General features: G+C 34.0%; 1 protein-coding gene across 9 annotated transcripts; it reads left to right on the forward strand.

Annotated features, from left to right (window-relative positions):
- The first annotated feature begins 1,102 nt into the window (after positions 1 to 1,102).
- LOC125673109 (adhesion G-protein coupled receptor F3-like) lies at positions 1,103 to 24,176 on the forward strand. Of its 9 annotated transcripts, XM_056160644.1 has the most exons (36): positions 1,110 to 1,771; positions 2,035 to 2,204; positions 9,441 to 9,656; positions 10,076 to 10,105; positions 10,205 to 10,369; positions 10,554 to 10,607; positions 10,830 to 11,438; positions 11,556 to 12,143; positions 12,545 to 12,664; positions 12,753 to 13,001; positions 13,917 to 14,144; positions 14,572 to 14,715; positions 14,847 to 14,948; positions 15,065 to 15,159; positions 15,275 to 15,466; positions 15,653 to 15,724; positions 15,817 to 15,925; positions 16,042 to 16,152; positions 16,262 to 16,331; positions 16,995 to 17,112; positions 17,491 to 17,543; positions 17,641 to 17,749; positions 17,874 to 17,974; positions 18,091 to 18,193; positions 18,444 to 18,621; positions 18,810 to 18,879; positions 18,962 to 19,028; positions 20,330 to 20,415; positions 20,721 to 20,847; positions 21,392 to 21,433; positions 21,595 to 21,708; positions 21,809 to 21,857; positions 21,957 to 21,998; positions 23,281 to 23,366; positions 23,513 to 23,562; positions 23,949 to 24,176. In XM_056160644.1, exons 2-36 carry the CDS (start codon positions 2,039 to 2,041, stop codon positions 24,004 to 24,006), a joined length of 4,773 nt encoding a protein of 1,590 aa, XP_056016619.1. In that variant the 5' UTR covers positions 1,110 to 1,771; positions 2,035 to 2,038; the 3' UTR covers positions 24,007 to 24,176. The 9 variants fall into 9 exon arrangements, with proteins under 9 accessions (XP_056016621.1, XP_056016623.1, XP_056016619.1 ...); XM_056160646.1 differs by lacking the exon at positions 10,076 to 10,105 and having other exon boundaries at positions 1,103 to 1,771; XM_048909438.2 differs by lacking the exon at positions 1,110 to 1,771 and having other exon boundaries at positions 1,922 to 2,204.
- Positions 24,177 to 24,639: the final 463 nt, after the last annotated feature.

Here is a 24,639-nt window from a genome sequence, read left to right on the forward strand (position 1 = left end):
GAAATACAGCGGGCAGTGTCCTAATTAATGTATATAATTATGTAATTGTTATAATTACGATACAATGAAATACATCGATCACTGTCATAATTATTGTATATAATTATACAATTGTAATAATTACGATGCGAAGGAACACAGTGGGCAGTGTCATAATTATAATTACAACTTCTTTGCAGATACAACACACCATCTTTTAATATGTATTTGATATCATTACACATGTATATACATATTTTCATTATTTCAATCGGTAAGAAATCTTTCAATTGAATTTAATATATCACGTTTGTAGGGGGCGAAATTTCAATTTACGACATCTATTCTAGAATAGGGAGGAATCATTCAACGTCAACACCTACTCTTGTTTTGAAGGACCTGCATTTGTTAAAAGGACAACGATTGTTGTTTAAGTCTTATTGATGTCTCTCAGATGATTTATAAAGGAAACGCATGTAATATAAAAATGGCATAAGCCTCTTGTTGCTCGGAAACACGTAATTTGTTAGCAATGTGAAGTATTTTGTTCTCTTTATGAAGAGAGTGCGGGGAGTGTATGATATCAGCTGGCTCAAGAGGGTCGATCTGAACAGCATTGGTGTATATTATAGTATAGAAATCTAATATGTCATGGTGAAAATATTTTTATATTTATTATGCATACGTTGTCACAGGCTCTCAACGTTTTGAATATATATAGTAAACATGTCCTCCTGTAAACAAACTATGAATACTTTGTTTACAGGACGACAATTACTTATTATAATATATATATATATATATATATATATATATATATATAACACCGAGAGCACGTGGACGTCAAATTAGTACCTGCCAGTCGAGTTACATAATTTGAATGTAAACTAGGAACATGCACAAACAAACGAAACTCTAGACAAACAGGATTTTAAGTATCCCCCATGCATGTACATGAACAAACCCGACTTCGTTTCTTTTTTTTCTGAGAATAAACTAGTTGGCAATCGTGTCATTTTTGCGCACTGACACTTCGTCCCGTGAGTCTGAATCGATGGCATCCTGTCCCCAGGGGATCACACACTGAGAAAACGAAAGTTAAAGCCCTAAATCAAGTCACATGTTATCTTCTTTTATTCATGGATCGAGCTACATCTATAAATCATTTGTAAAAGCGAAAGTGTGGACTCTAAAAATGGTATATATTTCACTGTCAAACAGTACTGTCGAAAACAGTACACAAGTTTATATTTTTAAAAATGTTTTTCACAGACACCGCTCAAGCAATACTTCTCCAATAACGCGTGGATGATTTCTTGTAATTAATCATAAAAAAGCCAAAATATTTCCCCCTTTATAATTGATCACTTGCGACGAAATTGAATAATTGTCGGCACGCGTCACCAGAGAATTTTGATACGTATCGTAGAAACGAGGGGCGTCGACACGCACTGTTTTGCCGGGGTTTTGAAGAAGTTGAAAGCCAGCACTCGTACTGCCTGGAGGATCCTGCTTAAGAAATTATTTGTAAACGCCCACCTAGAGAGCAACGGACATTTTACTGTCCGATGTAACTTGATACTGTGATAGTTTATGGGAGTGTCCCTTAAACTCTCCACAAACAAAAGGGGACATACTTTTCGATACCGCGTTTATCAATATTCTGATTTTGTGGATCACATTACCTGGAGCAATAAACCTTATCTCAGCACACATGCAACTTAAGTCAACACTCTAAGTCTGTTCTGTGATTTATACAAACCTCACTTATGAAAGCGGCTCATTAACAAAGGTAGGTCATTTAATATACCTGTATCTTAAAAATAATTATGCACTCCTACGTTAACAATTGGAATCCGGTTTGAAAAGGAAGGAAAATAAATTAGTCTTGGTGTCTTTGTACCTGATATGTGTTAAAACTGCTTCAATGTGACTCTTACTCATCTCCCGTCAGTCTGTCCTCAGCCCGCAAGATATCAAATTTGTTATTTCTGCAAACTTCCCCGTGTTATTTATCGAATCACTTCTCATGGTACAGCTTCGTCTTTTTTACAGAGATATGTCAGGAATGGAGATATCTAGTAAAAGAACTTTTGGATTATTCTTCGTGATTGTGATAAAGTGTTCAAATTGTCAGGAGTTCGTGACAGATGCCCCTAAACCTTCTGAGATAGATGGGGCCACGACCGATTTCGTAAGCGGGGCGGAAAATTCCTCGTCATTAGGTAGGACTATAACCTATTGTGTCATGATGTGGTGTACCTTAAGATTTTATTGTAATCGCTTAAAGTTAGTAACTTAGTCTTCATTTTTTAACAAAATGTGAAAGATTCATGTAAAATGGAAATAAAGTTGGTGAATTGCGATATTTCTAACAGAACGTCGGTGAAAAAGTTTTGAGAAAGTAAAGCGATCTATCATAGAACACTTGAACTCTCTCTAAAACACCTTTATGTAGTATGATCATATTGATTTTCAACAAATTTACTTACAAAGGAACAACAGGTGTTTGATAGTGAAATCATTCAAGCGATGTGGATCATTAATATGTGCATTTTCCATAGCCGGTAAAATTTGCCTGATACATCCGCATAGAACAGTCGCCAACACCCAATGCATGTATATAAGGATAAGGAGCTGATAATTGTCTTTTATCAAGATAAGGTATAACGATTAGACTGGTATTCGTCATAATCATCACCTCATTCTTTGGGAGTAAAAACAACCTTAAATTTTAATCGCACATTCCAAGATTTGTGTAAATGTGGATGATTGACAGTAATAACAAATGTAAAAACGAAGACGTAAACAGATACGCCGGAAAGCATAACCACTTCCTTTAAAGATCATTTTACCTGAAAAAAGGGAGAGTTCTGTCTACCGGACTATAAATTCACCTTGGAAAGACAGGCTTAAAGTTAATGGCTTGAAACAGCGATATTGCATCAAACGTATGGAGTGATGTATCTTAAAACGATGAAACACTTACGACACCCCCGGCGTTTTCTCTCACATATTACTTACAAACAAGATGGAGATAAGAGTGCACACGAATTTCCTCTGTCATCAGCCTAAGCAAAATATTACCTCTGATATTACATGTATGTTTGACTAAACCTACATCATAAAGAGACTGGATTACAATTTACAACGATAAATTATCAGCTTAGGTTCTTTTAGTATGGTATAAAATATGTACAAACTAAGGGACAAATATACAGCTCCTAAATTCTTATAATAACCCTTACTCTCAACGTATTTGAAAATCAGAGCGTGAAATTTGCGTTAGAAGTCAATAATACAAAAGAATGCCATCGTGATTTAGATTGCTTTTATAAATTGTTTAATTTAAAGGTAACCAATATGAAAGACTGAAACCCAGCAATGGTATGTTGACACTGAGGACATTAATGGATGCACTATCATATTAATCCTCTAGATGATGCGTGTCCTCTTTAGGAAAGAATTTCTTGACTTTTAAACCCTTTTACATTGGTGAAAGGTAACCAAGTACGAAGTGAGCGAAGGTTCAAGATCTATGGATTCGATAACATCCAGTCACCAGGTTTATTACAAAACGATAAATAAAACCACATACACAAAACAGAAGGAGTTTGAGGACATTAAACTTGTAAGAAAGTCATTTTTACAACAACGATATTCTTGGTACGTGGGGAAAGGGATCCAACCATTCAAACAAGTTAATTAATTTTATTTTCTACAATTATCAAACCTACTGCAAGAATGCTTTATAGAGTTTTAAAAACACACCATGTCCAATTTAAATGCGCTGTTGATCGTTTTAGTCCATACAAATACGACCTTGGTCGTTTTTTTGTCCGCATCAGTGTCCCATAAAAACACACGTTTGATAATATGGTCCCTTCCATTGTCTAGATCTATATGAACACATCCTTAATTGTTTTTGTACTTTCCAGTATTCCAATCAAACTCACCCTTGATCCTCTTGGTACTTCTCATTGCTTATGTAAACTCGCACTAAATCGTTTTGTCCCTCTTAATGTCCAATGTATACTCGTTATAAAACAGATCTTTAATACTTTGTCCTCATCTTCCGAGTGTCTTAGGCTATTACATATATTCCCTTGATACTTTTGGCACTCTCCATGTTTCGTACACATACACACACCTTGGTCGTTTTGGCTGCTGTCAGTATGAAAGACTTATTTGATAATTTTGGTTCCTTCCTGAGTCCTATGTAAGCACATGGTTAATCATGTTTGCCCCTCCTATTGCTCTATACAAAGACACACTTTCAAGTTCTCATTTTGGACCTTAAATCAATGGTGTATACAAATGCATCCTTGAACGTTTCTCCCTCCCAGTATTCTATACAAACACAGCTTTGGTCCTTGCCAGCAGTGTTATACACAAACTCACACCTCCTCATTTTGGACCCTCTGAGTGTCTTATACATACGCACCCTTGATCATTTTCGTCTCTATCAGTATCCTATACAAGAACACCCTTAATCGTTTTGGCTCCCATCAGTATCCAATACAAACACACTCGTAATCGTGTCTGCCCTTCCCAGTGTCTAATACAACCCCACCCTTAGTCGTTTTACTCCCTTCCAGTGTCTAATACAACCCCACCCTTAGTCGTTTTACTCCCTTCCAGTGTCTAATACAACCCCACCCTTAGTCATTTTGGTTCTTCCCAGTGTCTAATACAAACACACCCTTGATCGTTTTTGTCGTCTATATAAACTTCAATAAACTGTTTAAGTGTTATTTACAACTTTATCAGTTCAATTATGTTTCAATTTTTGTTTTCTGATAACTTCTCCGATTTGAAATTGCGCCAGTAAATTACATGAGCAATATCTGGTTAGTGATGACAACTTACATGATTTTGATGAATAACTTCTGTTTGCGATCGAGGCAAATGGTTGATATGTAAGGTAAATAACTCATTGACTATATATATGTATCCCGAGTTATTTTACTTACAAATCTCAATTTTTCATTATCTTTGCAGACATTTCAATTCCGAAATGAAATTTACATTAGTATAAATGTGTCGTAGAATAATTTAGCTCGCGTAACAAGCGCATAGCTTAAGGAAATATTCCATGTATTGAATAATTCAAGTTTGTTCATATGCCTCACACCTGGTTCATCTATTTTTCAAAAAAAAAAAAAAAAAAAAAATGCAAAAAATACTTCCATTAAAACAAAAATCTTGAGACACATCGCTTAGAGAAAAAAGACGATATCTTGTTAATTTACTTTCCTGCTTTTAATGATTTTTGGAGGGTATGGGGACAGCATTTTAAACATTTAAAAAAACAATTGTAGATTTGTGTGAAATATGGATTTGAACGAGTAGTTTCGAGATTCTCAAGCACACAAAGGTTTGTTTCAGCTTATGATTTATAACACCCCAAAATAAAAATAAAGATCTTTAATAATCAGCCCAAATTAATCATAGAAGGAATAATTTAAACGAATGTAATTTTAAAGAGTATCATATAGGTCTTCCAACAAACTGCTGGAATTCCCATAGGCAGGAATTTATCACCTCGTCTGTGTTTTATATTCTTATGAGGAAGACTTTATTCAAAAGCCTCTACTTGAGAATAAAAAATCTCTTCCTGTGACCTTCGACTCGACCTTTAAAATATTGACGACTTTTTATCTATTAGCAATACTTATTTTCATTTAGATTCCATGAACTCGAAATAAAAGACATCACAGAGTCTTCCATAACTGCTTCGTATTTGGATATTTTAGTGAACATAGACGTAATGACAAATTAACAACACCACTTTATAACAAATCACCCCGATTTAGCTTCTTCATCGACAACTTCCGATATTCACGTAGCACTATACCATTATCACCTGCAGATGGCGTTTATGTCACTTAAATAATACGATACGCGAGAGCATGTTCTGCATATGATTAGCTTTGCAATCGACAAAAGCTACTGATAAATAAGTTGATGTTACAGGGGCTTCAACAATCTCATTCAAAGTCAAGATTTCACATATTCTATGGTCTTTAGAATTATCGTATTTGCAAATACCTTTTTTCATTAGGTCGAATGCTGTTTGACATGTTTCACACCATTGTTATGTTGGATCGTTCTTTACATACTCATTTTGACTACATATTACTCCATGTACCTGATATAGGGCTCACAGCCGGTCATTAGGGGATGCACAAATGTAATCCTTGTGGACACATTATCCCATCTCTGGTATGTGCAGGGGCCCGCGTTTCCCCATTACGCAATTTTCTATTTGAAAGGATTAACCAAATTAGTAATTGTTCTTTATCTTCGCTTTTTCATACATAAATGTCTGCTGCACGCAAGAAAGCATTATGACAGGTCCCTGGCCTTATTAACTTGACCAAGTGCCTGTCAATGACATTAATGGTAATGAATTATTTTGCATCGAAATTGGCGATCATTAATATTCATGATTTACTATTCGTAACGTTACTAGGAAAGACTATGAAGACTTCAAATTCGGAATTGAATAATAATGCATTTAATTCATAAATGTAAAGGATTAGATAAATTAGTCACCCACTTTATATATATATATATATATATATATATATATATATATATATATATATACGACCACAAGGAAATTATTTGTATTTTATATCAAATAGAATTGTATTCATTAGGAGCAGACATATATGACCTAATCAATAAGGAAAGAAAGATCTTAATACATTCACGACACGACACATTTTCTCCTGCATATTGTTAGCAAGTATCGTGAAAAAAATCAGAGAAAACTAGATCCCAGTTCTTTAACCTGCCATGTGCAGTAACGGGAAATGTGCGTTTGATGAGCTTTAAAGTCATCTATATTACTTGCTCTAAAATCAAAGGTAATCGAGTCGATATCCTTGGGCAACCGCATACAACCTACTTAGCTGTTTAATGCGTTTCAATTGGGACACATTCTGGCTATTATAAATGAGACAGTATCTTTCAAAGAAGTCATGTTAGACAGAATTGTTCAATTTGATATTATCAATTTGATGGAAGATATGAATTCCTCAGTTTTCGTCACTGTTGGGCATTCCATCTGATTATTACTTATGCAGGGATTACTTCAAACAACTTTAAATATGATGATGATGAATTGGATGTTTGTTTCACGTTCGGGGACAATTTATCACAAATATCTTTATTAATTATCATTTTAGCTTCATCATCAATACTAGTTATCATTCACTTTTAAATAGGTAAAATAAACATTCATATATCTTAGATAATGCTGTATTGTCATCATGTAATATGGAATAGATAATGAGCCATAATGATGCAGGCATGCAACAACAAGGGACTATCTCTTTTTCATAAGTACATTGTACATGCGAAGTCCTTTATAATTGCATGTAAAGTATGATTTACCAGCTGGTTGCCCCTTCCACTTTTCTATGATTTAGAATTTTCCAGGTTTGGATAAATCTACTATACTCTCGTTTTATTTGTTAAGGATTTTCAGACAATTACGAAGTCAATTTCTCAAGTTGAACCACTACCACGTTGAAAAATGATGCTTTACTGAAAATATTTGGTTGCACAAAGCCATTTTTCTAGTACTTTATTACTGTAGAACATTTTATATAATGGAAAAAAAAAGAAAAAAGAAAAGAAAAAACAACATTTGAGTCTTTCGTATATTGCTATTATTGCAACAGGTGCCATTAAATTGATTAAGACAGTAATTTGCCCAATGAAGGTTGTATTGGTAAATTAGATAGTTATAACGACCATAAGATTTGTGAAATGTTGACTTTAAATGATACTGCCGAAACCCCTGTAACATCAACTTATTTGTCAGTGGTCTGCCTCGATTTAAAAACTGACTATACACAGAAAAACACCGTGCGCATGGAATCAGTGGAGAGACAAAAACGCCATTTGCAGGCGAAAATGGAATATTGCTACATAAATACGGGAAGTTGATGATGGAGAAGCTGAACTATACCATTTGTCATAAAGTTGAGTTGTTATTTTGCCATTAACATCTATACATTCAACAAAATATCTAAGTACGAAGCAGTTATCAAATAGTTTGTGGTGTATTTTATTTCGAGTTCTCTGGGATGTATCAAATTTACATATGAATGAAAATTATTATATTGTTAATAGAGAAAACGTCATCGAAAATCTAAATGTCGAGTTGAAGGCCACAGCAAGATTTTTTTTTCTTCTCATGTAGAAGCCTTTGAATAAATTCTGCTTTGTAGGAATATAAAAACAGGTCAGCTAACGAAGGAGCACAATTCGTGCACATGGGAATTTCAACTGATTTTTCGGAGACATGATCACCAAAAACTATTGACATATTGTCAATGAGCAACTCCAGCAATATGATACAATCTAATATAAAATTCAGAGTACTTGTGCGTAGAATTAGAGTGGTGTTTAACAAAGTAATTTTGTGGATGGCTTATCACAAGATGCGAATATTACCGTGCTCCAATTTTATTGAATAAGTAGCTATGATGTCAAAAATCCTAGTTTTAATTTTTTGTGAAGAATGGTATTGTATAGTGTTGGAAAAGCATACATTTTGTCGTTGACTTTGGAGAAAAAGGTTTTGTAATTTCTTAGAACCTCTATTTCATTTACACCTCTTCTCGCATATGTTGTGAGTGACACAATACGTTTGAAGTATCTGCTTCTCAGCTCAGTTGATATTTTGGTGAGGAGCAAAATATGGGTTTGGTAGAACATTTACTGGTTCCAGCAATCTATCTCTGTCAGGTTTTTCTTAAGTTTTAGAATTCAGTATAGGTACGGTAACTCATATTCACTCGTCCCATTGACTGAATTTTGTTCAGTATATTCATGGGTTATAACACATTTTGATACGGATCACGCTTATGAACTACGAGTTTTGTAAATAATAATAATAATAAAAGCAAAAACAAAAGAAGCTTAATCTGCGATACGTTTTGTAAACGCATTGAAATATTTTACCATCAAATTCATTTTTCATGATTTACTTCAAATTCATTACTTGAGAAAAGCGTTTTGAAAAATGTTTTCAGCATGAATTATGAACAAGATGTGAAGCGATAATGACCTATACTGTTATTGAAAAATTACGTGCATTACTCGACCAATCAAATTGCGTGTAAACAAAACAAAATTATTCCTATTTGTATAATTTCTGTCCATTTATTGTAATGCATCACAAAAAATAGTGTACGTAACGGGAGTATGATATATAAGGACACGGAACGAAGGTATCACAATGTTATCGCTTGCTAGATACTATTTATTCATGAGAAAAAGCTGAGACTTTGGACTACATTTGACTAGCATAAGAAATACTGGCAATTGAAAGTGTTCTCACCTGAAAAGAAAGGTACCAGAAACAAACTTCATTATAAACTATTGCAGGTATTTCTGAGACACATTAAAAAAAGCACTCAAATTTTTATGCATCGTTATAGACCCATGTTCCAACTCGTTTGAGTACACGATTCTAACGGATGATGGTTACCGCTCGGCGGCTTGTCCTAGTTCCATTTCTAACCACTTGTGTGACAGTAGGCTGGAAGAAGCTTGGTATCGCCTGCAATCTTCTGACGAGTCATTGTACCTTAGGATACCCCAGGCATGTCCCTCCATTAGGAGCTGTGGAACAGACAACCCCATCTGGATGAATGGTACGGCTTACCATTTCAAACTAGAAGAAATATACATCGTAATAGTTTCCGATGAAATCATTGTACATAATGTAGATCTATATCTAGGGGAAACAATGACAGCAAGAATTCTTGATAAAATCATAATTATTATGGGAAAAGCCAAAAGTAAACTCCGTACCATTGATGTGGAATTTTTTGCGAGACATAAATCTAGCGATTTTCCCCTCAGAAAAATGGGTATTTTTATATTTAAGGAGAACTAGTTTTAGGAACTTTATAATTCAAAGTAAGATAACTATTACCTTCAATATGGAATAAATTGTTAGCGATATTCAATTTTAGCGATCTCTTCACCTTCACTAATAATTCTGCTTTATGGTATTTAGAAATTATCTTCAGTCTTTTGAACGATCTAACGAAAATTTCATTTTCATTAGGCGAAAGTTTTTCTTTGCATATTGAAAATGGTAAGACATTTGAAAAACTTGTAATTGTGACTTTTACAATATGTTGAAATATGATGTCCATTAAACGAGGTGATAATTTAAATGCTTTGACATTATTAGGTTCTTACCCGTCAGTAGAGGAGGGGATAGTACGAAAACAGATGTGCATCAGAACGGCATATGGTTGTTGTCAGGACTCGTTTGATGTTAGGGTTAAGAACTGCTCCTCATTCTTTACCTTTAAACTCAAGCCTGTTCCTAAATGCAACCAGAGATACTGCTTTGGTATGTATATTGTTTACAGAACATTAGTGCATGTGCAAATCATATTTTCCGAACAAAAGGAAAAAAAGAAAAAAGACAACACAATTTTCATTTAAGTGTTACTTATTACATGCACTGTTTTGCAGTTTTATCTATGAAAGATTTCATACATTTAATACAAACGTGCATTACTTTTGTGACACAGAAGGGGGTGTATGTGGACTGCCTTCCATGAATACTCCAACTCCAGATGTCACAGGTGAGTGTGTCATCACTAATTATTAAACATTAAAAATTCAAATTAGATCATCATGTCTGATTTAGAAAAAACAACAACCCTGTTTTCATGCTATATTTCTATTGTCAAAAAAGATTGGTTTTCAAAGTTCTAATTGCATTATTTTTAAGTATAGTAAAATGATGGAGTTTAGTATGAGACAATATCTGAACGCTAACTAAAGTGATGTTCTATTTATTCTAGTTCCACATCATCCTCTCTGTCCAAATGGAACCTACAGGCAACCAAATAACTCATCCGACGATTCTAACAGGAGGAACCCGTGTTTATCATGTCCTTCTGGGTTCTTCTGCGTCAGAGGAAAGAAAAACAGGTGCCCACCAGGATTTTATTGCTCACCTGGTTCATCAGATCCAATCAGCTGTCCTTCAGGCAACTACTGTCCTCCTGGTCAGACGTACCCTGTCCAGTGCAGTGCGGGGTATTACAACCCTTCGAATACTAGTATTAACAGTTCAGATTGTCAGTCATGTCCGCCTGGATATTACTGTTTCCTTCCAGGTATAGATAAACCAACTGGGCCATGTCTTCCGGGATTTTATTGTTCCGGAGGATCAACAACAGGGACGCCTGTTGATGGTGTTATGGGTGGAATGTGTACAGTTGGTAATTATTGCCCTAGGGGTTCCGCAAAACCGATTCCCTGCCCCCAAGGATACTTCAACCCCGAAACTACTCGTGAAAGTTGTGAAGTTTGCCCTCAAAATCTGACATGTCCAGAGGGCTCAGTTTATCCTTTTGAATGTAATCCTGAAAGTGAAAACATCAGCGCACAATGTTCCTTAAGTCCTGGTACGTGTAATTCTTTAATACCATCATTGATTTGTATGCGATGATATAAAATGATTGATTTTGATATCAAAAACTTATAGAACACATTTTGTTGATATATCTATTTTTATTCGACAGCACAACCCACAACGAATCCATGTTTTAACAGGGATGGATCACAACAAGTTGGTATATGTGCGGAATGTCCAGTAGGACATTTATGTAGGGACGGTTTTAATATAACTTGTCCAGAGGGATACTATTGTCCGGATGGATCAAGCGTATTCATTTGTCCGGCAGGTTCTTACTGTCCCGAAGGACAAGTGCACCCTCTTCCATGTGAAACTGGAACCTTTAATCCTTATACCGGTAATGGCACAAAAGAAGCCTGTTTGCAATGTTCTCCCGGGCTGTATTGCGGAGAGGAAAATTTAGCAGTTCCCACGGGACCATGTTCATCTGGATTTTATTGTACAGGAGGAGCGACCACTCCAACACCGTTAAACGGCCGTGGGGGAGATATTTGCCGTGCCGGATATTTTTGTTTGGAGGGAACAGGAATTCTCACTCCTTGTCCAAATTCAACATACAATCCTTCCCGAGGACAGTCGAACATTGAATCGTGTTTGAAATGCCCAGATGGACTCACATGCAACGGAACGGGGCTTAGTTTTCCAAACGAATGCCATTCCAATGTTTCACACGAAACGGACTGTTCTGGATCAGGTAACAAACTATGTTTTACTGATGGAATATTCGTATTTGATAACCCTGTAAAATGAGTTTTTATGTAACCTCCAGAGCAATATACATGTATGTTGTTCAATCATTAATATAGAGTTACATGTGAGGTTTGGAATATTCCGTTATCGCGCATGTTTCACCATCATGATAAATTGAATGTAAAGAGTATATATGTCATGCTTAAAATATGTTTTTAAAAGGCATTACTATTAGGTGACCAATTTTGTTTTTATTCAAAGCATATGTACTATGTAATTATTCTTTATTTTACTTTTTCTTACGGGTATATTCACGGCTGTTAAATCTTGATATACACAGATACACGATGGAATGGTTTCCGTAACATCAAGCTAATACAGTCTTGTAATGTACATTTCTTTTAGGTGGCGATTATTGTAGTAATGATGGTATGTGTCTTAACGATGGGAAATGTATAATCTACAATAGATCACGTGGGTTTTGTGAATGTGTACCACACTTCGAAGGGAATTTCTGCGAAACTGGTAAAAACTATTGACAATTTCAAGCAGTACAAAGTTTGTGTTTAGAAATGAATATACGAATATAGATACACTTGGTTTGTTTTGCTAGATACAACGTTATTGTTTCTGGTGGAAAATTCGACTTTGACCTACCTAACAGTGGAGAGAGAGGAGACAATCATGGAAATTGTGTTCGGAACTTCGTTCATACAAAGCGAGATGGAAATCACATGGTATAGGGGAAACCTGATGATCAGAAACTCCTCTCGTGTCATGCTGACGATTGAGATGATGGAGGATTCCTTTAGACTTTACAAAGCTAAACTCAGATTAAAGTCTGCAAAATCTTATGATAATGGTGGGTTGATTTTAAAATATGTTGAAGTAGTTATTCATAACTTAAGAGGAAATCTTTGAGAACAATTAAATGCAAAAATATTAGACATCACTCAAAATTGAAATATGATGAATTACTGACAAATCATTTGAATGACAAACTGTCTGGTTTTACTTTATTAGAACTATTTTATTACGGACTATATTTTGTGGTGAAGGATTTATGAAAGGAAAAAATTAAAATATTTAAACTTTTATCAATAATTTTGAAAGTATTTAAAATAGACCGTAATATACATGTAATTATTTGCTGGAACAGAATTAATTTCAAAACTGCTTATAAGAGTCTATAGGGTAATGAGAGAAATGTAATATGATTAAACACATCGCATTGCAATGAACGTACATGTATCTATGCATTTCGAACAAAACAATCTTCCTGAAATTGAGTCAAATATACATTCTTATTCATATGTTTTTGAACTTTCTACGTGAATTTCATATGTTTTTTTTTACTGTTATATCAAATAAAAATTAGATTACATGCGTATCTGGAGACCGTAAAATTTGTGGGGTTTTTTTCTTCCAGAATATATGATATAAAATCATAGATGAGATTTCATGAATGTTAGTACAGCAATAACATGATCTTTTCTTTTTGTACCATTTCATTACTGCTCCATAATTTGTAGAATATAATTAGTATCCTTGTGTAAATGCAAATAATATGAGGAAAATCTAGAAGAACAAATGTTTTGATAATGTATATATACACATGTACATGTATCGATGTAGTAATGTACATTTACATTGTCTACCGTATCTCAATCTATAATGGGCTTTAAAATATTTTATAGAATTCAGTTCTACGATTTCTGCATAAAGTGTTTAGAAATTTATAATTTCATGTTATGCTTTAAAACAATATTTGTTTAAGGTACCCTGACAGTAGTAGCTAGTATTCAGCGGTTGGGTATTGCCGTCACAGTCAACATGTCCCTAACAGTTCTAGAACTACCATCCGCCAGGGTATCACCATTGTCACTGAGCGTGCAGACGGGGGGAACCATTGAATTAAAGTGTCTTGTTGAAAATTCAGCACAACGAAATACGACAGTAAAGTTGGAATGGGTCAAAAACAGGGATATCATATCTAGGCAGAAAAGTTTGTGTATTTTGTTTTTAAAATATTTATAATTCATATCCACAATGTTGCTCAAATGCAAGAGAGAAAAATTCTGGTAATTAGCAGCTTGTTTTTCCTGTACGTTACATATGACAGAATAAGAAAGAATACCATTATGTGAAATTTTCATTTATCAAATTAACAATTGCAGCTTATATAATCTTACATGTAAAATAATTGGCTGTGCTTAAATCAGAAAATTAACTAATAACTACAAATTCACTAGTTAGAGTTTAAACAAGGCTGACTTTTCGCATGACACAAAGTAGCCTAATTGATTAAAAACAGAAAGGATTTTGTGGATCTGACAAACGTGTTTTAACATTGAAAGTGACTTGTAGCCGAAAATGATGATTTCAAGACAGGCATAGAAATATATCTTTCGGCTATTTTTCTCTTGATACAGACTTTTTGGGGAATGAGTCCGTTCTGAGAATTCCCAATGCCCAGAAATACCGGACAGGGAAATACTTTTGCTCGTTGACCTACAGTTTGTTGGGGGTGTCAGGCAGAACAGCGGCTGCGTCAGACGTATTTGTCTATTCGCCAGGTGGGTGGATATCTACTCTTCACATTTTGAACTCAAAAGAACAGACTGCCACTAATTGTTTATTCTACTAGGAGAAAGGACAATATCACCCAGTACTCGCTAGATATACTGTACACATCTTCCCATTTCAGACGACATTCGCTGTAAGAAAACTGTTGATGAGCTTAGGATAGAGTGGGGAGATGGAATAACAGGGACGACGTATTATGCCCTTTGCCCGAACCAATACGTGGGTTAGTATCAATTAGAAATTACTAAGAACGTACAAACATTTTGTTTATTTTGCTTAAAGTAATCCGATAAAACATGTATTTAGAAAATATATCCATATATCATCTTCACTTTAAAGGAAATGCGAGCAAACTGTGTAAAACAGACGGATCCTGGGACCGCACCGTGACGATAAACTGTGTTGAGAAAATCTTATCGGAGGCCAATGAAGAGGTAATGGCGGAAAAGTATATCGGTATACGTTATTTGTCAGACAGAGTGTACTGTGTATGTAAGATTTTAATTTGTCAAGCACATTGTAATCCATAACACCTTTTTTTTTATTCAGTTAGACAACATTATCACAGATAATGTGATAGACACTGATTTCGTATCGTCAGTTGTCGATAGACAAATGTCTGCCTTGACAAACTGGACAGCTAAAAATATTGGTACTTCCGGTGATATTGATAAAACGGTTGGATTGCTTGACAAAATTCTGAAAGTAACAAATGCAGCAGATGCTAAACTACCAGATCAAGTGAGGATGATTAATTATTATTGTTTACTGAAATTCTAATCTGTGGCTATTATTCATAGAAATTGTGTATTCGTTGTGGCTTAAATTCACGGAAATTGAGCCTTCGCGAAATATCATACACAGTGTCTGATTGTTTTTAATTTGAATTGGACATATTTTATATTTTCCATTACTTTATTTCAAAAGGACTTTACAAAAGTGGTGGATAGCGTTTTGAACGAGAGGCAAAGTCAAAACTGGAAAGATATTAATGAGCAGGTAAAGTGAAACTAGTAGCATGAACTGTATTACCGTCATCAAAGTATTTTATTTATTTCATGCACGGTGTATTTCAAGGTTGTTCTTTACAGACTAAAGATGGATCGTCACGAATTTTGTCGACAGTATCAGAATTCGGACATCAGATATCACAGGGATTGAAGGACAGGGACAACAAAACATTTGAAGAAAACAACTACCGTGAGTCATATCCAAATAATAGAACTACATTACAGCTTCGCATATAAATGCTGACTTTTTATGAATCTTAATCACAATTAATGAAATTAATAAATATTTTATTGATCATACCTCAGTGATGATAGTTGGTCGTGGATCTCGCAATGAAGCAGTGAAGTTTCCGTCAGGGGCAGCAACTGATTCATCCTCACTTGTTTTACCCGTCCAGTCGGAACAGAACACTGAAGGTAAAATGAGCTTTATAAAATATTGATGACGTTCATAGAATAATCAGAAAATTGAAATGATTTAAGCTATAATGATATTCGTCATTACAGAATATTTTTCTTGTTATAGACATTGATTATTCCGCAACTGTGTATCATACGATGTACAGCTTTCTACCGTCCAGAAATGAATTATCGAAGTAAGTACATGTAGTTCAGCCTTCCATTATTTATTATACCCCACGTAACCCACCAGACCTGTTCATGTCAGTGCAACTTAACAGAATTTCATGAAAATTTCTAATGTATTAGGACATACTTTGTGGATGTGCGTATTTGCAGGAAATTCGGATTGCTGTTTTTTTTTAAAAAAATATATATTCCTTGTTAACTCAGAGGTTTGGCAACAATAAAATATGCCATTGGAATAGTTTGTCAGAACCACATCTTTGAAACTGCTGAATAGAATTTCATGTAACTTTATATTAATATGGATAGGATGTCTGGATTTTGCATATTCATTGGAAATTCTTATTTGATTTTTTCCTGAAAGCTATGCCCTTTTTTAACATAGAAGTTTGACCCTTGTATTAATCACATGCATATTTAAAAAGAAAAATAAGATTATAAGATATCAAAGTAAAGCTTCAGTGTAGTTCCATATTTCCAACATACTGTCATTCAGATAAACATTGAGATGTAAATATATTTTAGTGTATTTTATGCATAGCATACCATTCATTATGTGTATCATTGTCAGTCATTGTGGGGGCGTGGGGTATGTGAACCTGCTCTCGTATATGTTATATATATATATGTTTTTTTTATCTATTACGCTAACTGAATTTGTTTTCCTCTAACAGGAATACAACAAACAACTTTTATGTAAACTCAGACGTATTGTCTATGGATATCATGGATAAAAGGGAGAGAACTTCACTGAATCCTGGGATAATGATGAATATCAAACACAAAGGAGAGGTAATTGGTTTTTGACGACTTTAATCCTTTTTCTGTCGTCATGCATTATAATACATATATCATGTGTTAAGAGCCATGTTATTTCGCATGGTACCCCTTCAACTGCATATACCCAATACGCACTTTGAAGTATGAAGTTTAAATTAATTCCTTACAATTACACAATTTAACGCACTTTGAAATATGATGAGATTTCCCTTAATTCCTTAAAATTCCTTCAAATTGAAATTTTGTTAGAAATTAAATGCTGGACAATTGGAACTTCGTGCTTTTGAAATGATAAGTACAAATTATGAAAGATAGGTTGTAAAGAATTAGTTTACGAGTTATATAGCAGGAGTAATATATATTTATATTCTTATGTATGTATGTTCACAGACCAATCTTCAAAAGACGGAGGTGGTATGTGTGTTTTGGAACTTCACACTCAGGTAACTGTTTTTCTTCTTATCTAAACCCTATTAACTAAATGTTACATGTAAAATTCTCGTACGCAATTCAATTGCATTATTTCTAATATTCCATTAGGTCTTGGTCTTCAGAGGGTTGCAATACGACGAAAGTTAACAATCACGTGACCAAATGTGAATGTGATCACCTGACAAACTTCGCCATTTTGATGCGTCCATATGCAGAGGCAAGTTTCATTTATGATAATTTTGGAGCAAACTGTTTTAAAGTTTTGTTCAGTCATCCCAAAATATAAGTTCTACATTATAAATTCTGATATATATATATATGTTTTTGTTTTTGTGATTAAGGAGAAAGAAGATGACGTCTTGACACTGATCTCACTGATTGGTTGCTCTATTACCGTGGTTCTTTCAACAGTCACATTTTTCATATTCATCATTTTATGGAGGTATTTATGCTTGTCAGATTGTTGTTTAGTCATTTTGGATTTGTAATTTTCCCTATTGCTAAGTATTTTGAACTATTAAATTTTCTGTCTTTTCCAACAATCTTTTTACTTTCTAGGTACGTGAAGAACGATCAGAATCTGGTTCTGGTGCACCTCTGTCTCAGCATCTCTCTGGGATATCTCCTTTTTCTACTTGGAGTCAGCAGAACTGAAAACAAGGTAAATCCATAGTGATCGTACTTGGGGTTTTATATGTTAGTCACGGCGTGTGGAAATCGTTATCTTTCTCTTCTCTTAACAAAGCTTCTTTATCTTATCAATACATTGAAAGAAATACGATATGATAGTTACCCAATAAAGAAACACCGTATAAAGCACCGTCCTAGACATATAAATATATAGGGAGGTAGAGAGCTGATATTATTGCCGGTCCTGTATTGAGTATTTTTTTTTTTTATTTTTTTTACAGATATTATGTACAGTAATCGCCGCTTTCCTGCAGTATTTCTTTTTGGTGGAGTTCTTTCTGATGTTGGCGATGGGTGTCTACTATTTTCTACAAATCACTGTTCTATACTATTCATTTAGCACAGCCAATGATATCAAAGCGAGGCTTAATATGAAGAGGATACTGCCCATTGCATGGAGTATGTATCATAAAACCATAATTGATAATGGCTATATTATATTCAAAATTACAATAAATATTGATTTCCACTTGCGGTATAGAAAGCATTACAATACATACAATCTGCAAAACATTTGGCGGATGGTCTTTATCATTTGATCGATTAGAGTATATCTTTCAGTGAACAATCTTTATTTTTTTTTTCAGTTATTCCAATTTTGATAACAGGCATAACGGTGGGATCGACGTACACTCGGGAGTACAATCAAAGTCACGTGTACGTAAAACATTACCCGTGTGCTGAACATTAATCTAAATTACGAAAAAATGGATATCTAATCAAATGTATTGTGTTTCAGCTGCTGGTTGTCAACAGAAAGCGGTTCCTTATATGGCTTCGTTGGACCTGTTTTACTTATTATTTGTGTAAGTAGCTAGGTGATAATAAGCAAAGCGAAATTGTGATAGTAATATACAAATACATGTTTAGCCTTTGAATGAGGTCAATATATTGATACGTATCGCCCCTAGAGGATTGCATATCATTTGAGCACGAGGTGCTTTCCACTGAGTTCGACGTTCGTTTCTAAACATAAGTAGAAGGAAGTGCTAAACGTAGCGTAGTCTCTCTTCCTGAAGCATATTATTCAATTCAGTAGGCAGTTGAATTTACTTATTTAGTCTTGTTATTTGCACATAATCAAAATTTTGTATTATTTCTTATTGATAATGACACCGTGATTACAAAAATCCCACCATCCATTACTAGATATGTATTATGATTGTTAAACATTAAATACCTTAAGAAGTAACTATCATTTTTGAAAATGCATGAAGGCATGAATGAAACGCTTTTCGACAGCATACTGCATGCTGCGCCATAGCGCCTATCGCTTCATGAAAAGTATTCCGATGTGAAACGCTGTAGTTCAAACGATGAAATTTATTTCTGTTAGAATGGCCCATCGTTAAAATAGGTGCACAATATTTATCAAATTTCATGCGCGCATTACTTGCAACTGCATCGTATTCATGAGGAAATGATATTAGAAAAGTAAACAATAATATACGATATCTTGTAGATATCCAGTCTATCCGCTGTAAAACTTCTAATATCTCCAATCCGCCAAAATACTTTTCAAATGGTAAACGTTATGTCAACAACATTCACACTAAACTAAGGTATAATTGTTTACTCTAGTATGATTTACGCGTGCAACATGATACATAGTCCTTTTTGTTCCTTTGATAAAAATGAAAATATGTATTATATCTTTTTTGCTTGCAAAAGTTAAACAAAGGTTACAACAATTCTTTTCAATCGTCTATTTCTGCCTAATTTAGTCAACAGAGATGCTATTATGGGGTAACGTAAATGTGTCATAACAAACAAATGCCAGTATTTTGCTGGTTTGTTTTTAAATTCATAGATGCATTATGTAGATTTAGATACTGTGTGCTATGTTATTTAACCTGGTTATATTTATATTGTCTAATGTGTATGACATATATGTATTGTACAATATAAGGAGAGGACCTTATAAGTTAAAAGAACTGATCTCTATTGCGTTTGATTGTACACTATCTTCAAACAACTTTCTATGTACTTTCTCACGTAAAAAGAAACTTTCCTACTTTTTAAACAATATACTACAAGTGAAACGATTTTCTATAACATATATACATGGTATATATAAAATGTACCACTGAGCCTCTCTCTCTTTCAGATTAATATATTCATTATATGCTCGCTTTTCCGAGTGATGTGTGCGACACGGTTGCTGAGCGAGTCGAACACGAAGAAGAAGGCCACGTAAGTGTCATGTCAGAATCACTTATCCTCACTGAGTTTCAATTGTTGTAGTTTGAGAAAAATAGCCATATTCGTGGAAAATGATTTCGTGGTTGAATAGTCGCTTTCTTCCATGATTTCTGTTTTTCTTGTGAGTGTTTGAAATTCCTGGATGTCTTCTTCATTCAACAACAATATGAAAAGACAAAGACATAAAGAAAGAAAGATGGAAACAAAACTATCAAAGATAAAAAAAAATGTTTGAGAATGAATTAAAACACTTTAATACGATAAAGCAAATGAATAAGTACATTTATTCTTTACAGAACTGGCCTGCGCAGTTTATGCACACTTTTGCCAGTGCTGGGCATCACGTGGGTATTCGGAATACTATCTATAAATGACGATTTGATAGCATTTCAATACCTTTTTGCAGTATTTAATTCCCTTCAGGTACAGTAACACATTCTTATCATTTATTTTATGCTTTGAATGAAAATCGAAACAGAGAAGTACATGCTTGATGAGATGAAGAGTCCCAGTTCTGTTGTCCTCAAAATTACTACTAGATGTAAACACACCCCAGTCATCCTTTCTAAAACTGTACCATTCTAATGGAACGTATTACGAATATTGTTTTAAAGTTGAAGGTTGTCCGTGTAAACGTCAGACAGAGGATGGTGTTTCACATTTATGTTCCCTCGACAAGCCATGATTAATTTAAAATTACACACATATACATCGTTAAAATTTATATAAAATTTCATTTTGTTATAGTGTATTATATTTCAGTTTACTTAAACTTTCCATACAAAATATCATTGTATTATAAATGACAGAATGGGACTGCAAGACTTTTTCTTTAAATGATTTATAAACAAACCATGATACCACTGTCCATAGGGTTAAATTGCATCACTGTTCGTTATTTTCACCTTTTTCAAACAAATGTTTTTGACATGTACATGTATGTAGCATATTCTTTAACTATTTTCAGGGATTATTCATTTTCCTTCCAAATTGTGTATTCAATAAAAAGGTATTTCTGAATTTTGATATATTAGTAGGCACCATTTTACATTCTACTATCAATACGCTGTATCATACTAGTTTCGTGATGATAGACATTCAAGTTAAAAGAGAAGAAAATCAAATCTGAACCACCGTCACTTTCTTATAATCGAAGATATTTACTTTTAGGTTCGAGAGGGACTTCTTCATAAGATGAGGCTATTTGAATCACAACAAGAAAATAGTAAAATACAGTCCAAGAATTCAAAAAGATTTTCAAACGCACACGAGAATTTGAAAAAGGTTTCAGTATAGTTTTTGTCATATTCATATGCACTTTGTTATCATATTATTAGAATTGTGACAATGTTCATATTTCAATGCAAACTTTACCTCTCTTTAGAATGAAAAAGATAGAGATTCAAGCATTAAAAAGGGTGTTGTTCAACCAGGTAAGCTAAAATTTGGTACCGGACATAAATCGTGTGATTGTAGTACAAATTTTGTTGTAATCTTATAACTCTACTTAGCTAATTTAATTTACTTTACAGTCCGACTTATAAGATATACAAAGCAGTTAGATTTCATAGATGGTAAGAATTAATGGCACACTAGGATGGTCCAATTTCATAGTATTCCCAGAAATTATTGAGAATGATATATGTTTGATATGAAGATGTCCATTGCTTTTTACTCACTGTGATATACAACTAGACAAATACAATATTTGATATTTTGTATCTGCAACTTTTTCAGAAAACAAACATCGACTTCAGGTGGTTATACTGTTGCGGTCTTTTTATTCAGATTACACTTCATAATACCCTACATGTTTTCGATCGGGTTTAAGTCCGCACTGTACATACATATAGCTCGGCCAGTTAAAAACTTTAACAATTTAAGAGGTGTCCATCTAGAATATCATTTAAGCGTTGTCTTGTAAGATTCTACCAAAAGCACATGGAGGTGTCTACCATTATTAATATTCCACCTCACACAATGAACTTCAAACCGTACTGGAGGTGCTGGTACAGTGATCCAGAACTTTACACAGTTAGGATGAAAGCCAGACTGAGCTCTCATCAGAGAAAATGATGTTTCTAAAGTTCCTATGATCTAAGCACCATGAAACACGACGCCCTCTCTCTCTCTCTCTCTCTCTCTCTCTCTCTCTCTCTCTCTCTCTCTCTCTCTTGAATAATTCTAGTATCGATTGCTATACACCTGTCTTTTGTTCTTCTTGAGCAGATATCCAAACCTCCTTCAATATTTAGATGTTAGTTTACTAGTCCTACCAATTTCTTACCTGTGTTGAAATTCTCCCATTGCAATATTTCACACCACCAGATACACAGTAGATAATGGAATAATCAGTGTTTCACAAAGTACTACAATCCCTTGATTATACACATATCACTGTTCGTTATCTTCACCTTTCATATACACATTTCTGCTTTCAAAAGCGCTCATTTTGAAGGATAACAGACGATAGGAAGTATACAAACTGACACAGATGTAAATCATGGAAAGTTTGTATTTCATAACGTGGAAGAAGTTGTTCTTTGGTGTAAATTAAACATTGAATTATATGTAATTTATTCATGAAATTATTAATTTTTTTTTTTTAAAATATAAGAATACCGAAAAAATATTCTCAATAATTTCTTGGAAAACTACATTAACACTATATCACAGAGTGCAGTGTGACTGGAAATAAATGTTGAACTAGTCAAATACAATATATACTTTACTTCAGGACGGATATGTGTGTGTTTGTGCGTGCGTGTGTGTTAAATGTAAATGTAAATGTCTTCATAGTACGTCATCTATGGTAAAAGAGTTTTCTGATGTATAACATTTTCTATTTCTGTTCAGGTGGCTATGACAATATGTGCTTTGACGACATGTTGCCATTAGATGTCATTCCTTTTAGAAGTCAATCCCTGTCTCAGAATACGCTGGTAAGCATTTAAAATTTTCTGCAAGTACCGTGATATGTGTAGTTTGTTGGAAGGTCTTTAACAGGATAAACGCATTTGTTTGTAGTACCATGAATCTAGTAGATACTGTTAATTGATAACTTGTGCTTTATGAAAATACATGTCAGGCACACGGTGGTGAAGAAGGTAGGGTATTGAATACACCAGCTGCATTTATGTGAGCTTAAATTTCTTTCATTTGTGTTAATGCATCTCATATTTCTCATTTAATGAATTTGATATTTCATTCACTAGTAATATTTCAAAGAGCAAAATCCAGTTCTATGGCTTTATCTTGATTTTTTTTCCATTTCCTTCTAAACATCACATCAGGTTTATGAATGTTTTGCTATATGTTTACGACACTTTGGTATTTGTTTTTATAACAAGCACTTTTTAATCATTTTTTATTAACTTTAACTTTCTAAAAACAACGATGCTTTTGTAAAGATAAAGATATGCAACATTTATTCTTTTTAGCACCTTTGAATGTTTGTGATTTGAATATTGACTTACATGTAAGACTAATCACGTGTTGTGATTTATTACTTCTTTCTTTTACAGAAAACATCAGAAACATATGTCCAATCTAATTCGGATGAAAATGGATTTGATAACGTGAATTTAAATGATCAAAACCACTTGTAAAAGTTCCTCTGACAAATATATACTAGTGCCAAAGAGTGATTAAGAATCACATATATTTGATATGGATATTGTGTGTTATATACCGAGCTTTATTATTTTATTTATTATGTTTTGATAATAAAATTTGTATGTCATTCATCATAATACCTTTTTCAAAACAAAAAATAACAACAACCCAGGAACTGTTCAATAATCGAGCTGGAAAAGGAATTGGGAAAAGCCTTACATAAATCTCATACCGGTTGTTTTAAATGCACTGGAATAAAGGGTGTTGCTACTCAATGCAAATGACCATTGCATACAGTATTTGCACAAAGCGTATTCCATTTTTTCGCGCATTCAGAGCTGGTGGATTACTTGGCGTTGCCATTATGAACAAGACAAGATAGCAAACGGTAATTGATCTCATAAAACCCACAAAGAATCCAAAGTGAAGAGTAGGACATGTATGACCCCTAGAAACACCAGAGTTAGGATCAAGTACCTAGGAAGAGTAAACATTCCCTGTTGACAGGTCACACCCGCTGTGGTCCATCCATCTTCACCATGTAAACGAAGTAATCCGTAGTCAAAATCAGTAAGTATAGAACGGTCTAACAATTGGTAT

The sequence above is a fragment of the Ostrea edulis genome, chromosome 3, assembly GCF_947568905.1.
Source record: "Ostrea edulis chromosome 3, xbOstEdul1.1, whole genome shotgun sequence".
Classification (NCBI taxonomy): Eukaryota; Metazoa; Mollusca; class Bivalvia; order Ostreida; family Ostreidae; genus Ostrea; species Ostrea edulis.

Bases quoted from the DNA above. Each gene is read 5' to 3' on its own strand.
- LOC125673109 (XM_048909438.2), top strand. From the start codon at position 2,009: ATGGTACAGCTTCGTCTTTTTTACAGAGATATGTCAGGAATGGAGATA. The intron at 13,002-13,916 runs GTGGGTTGATTT...TATTTGTTTAAG, and splicing joins TGCAAAATCTTATGATAATG to GTACCCTGACAGTAGTAGCT. The intron at 23,563-23,948 runs GTGAGCTTAAAT...TTTCTTTTACAG, and splicing joins AATACACCAGCTGCATTTAT to AAAACATCAGAAACATATGT.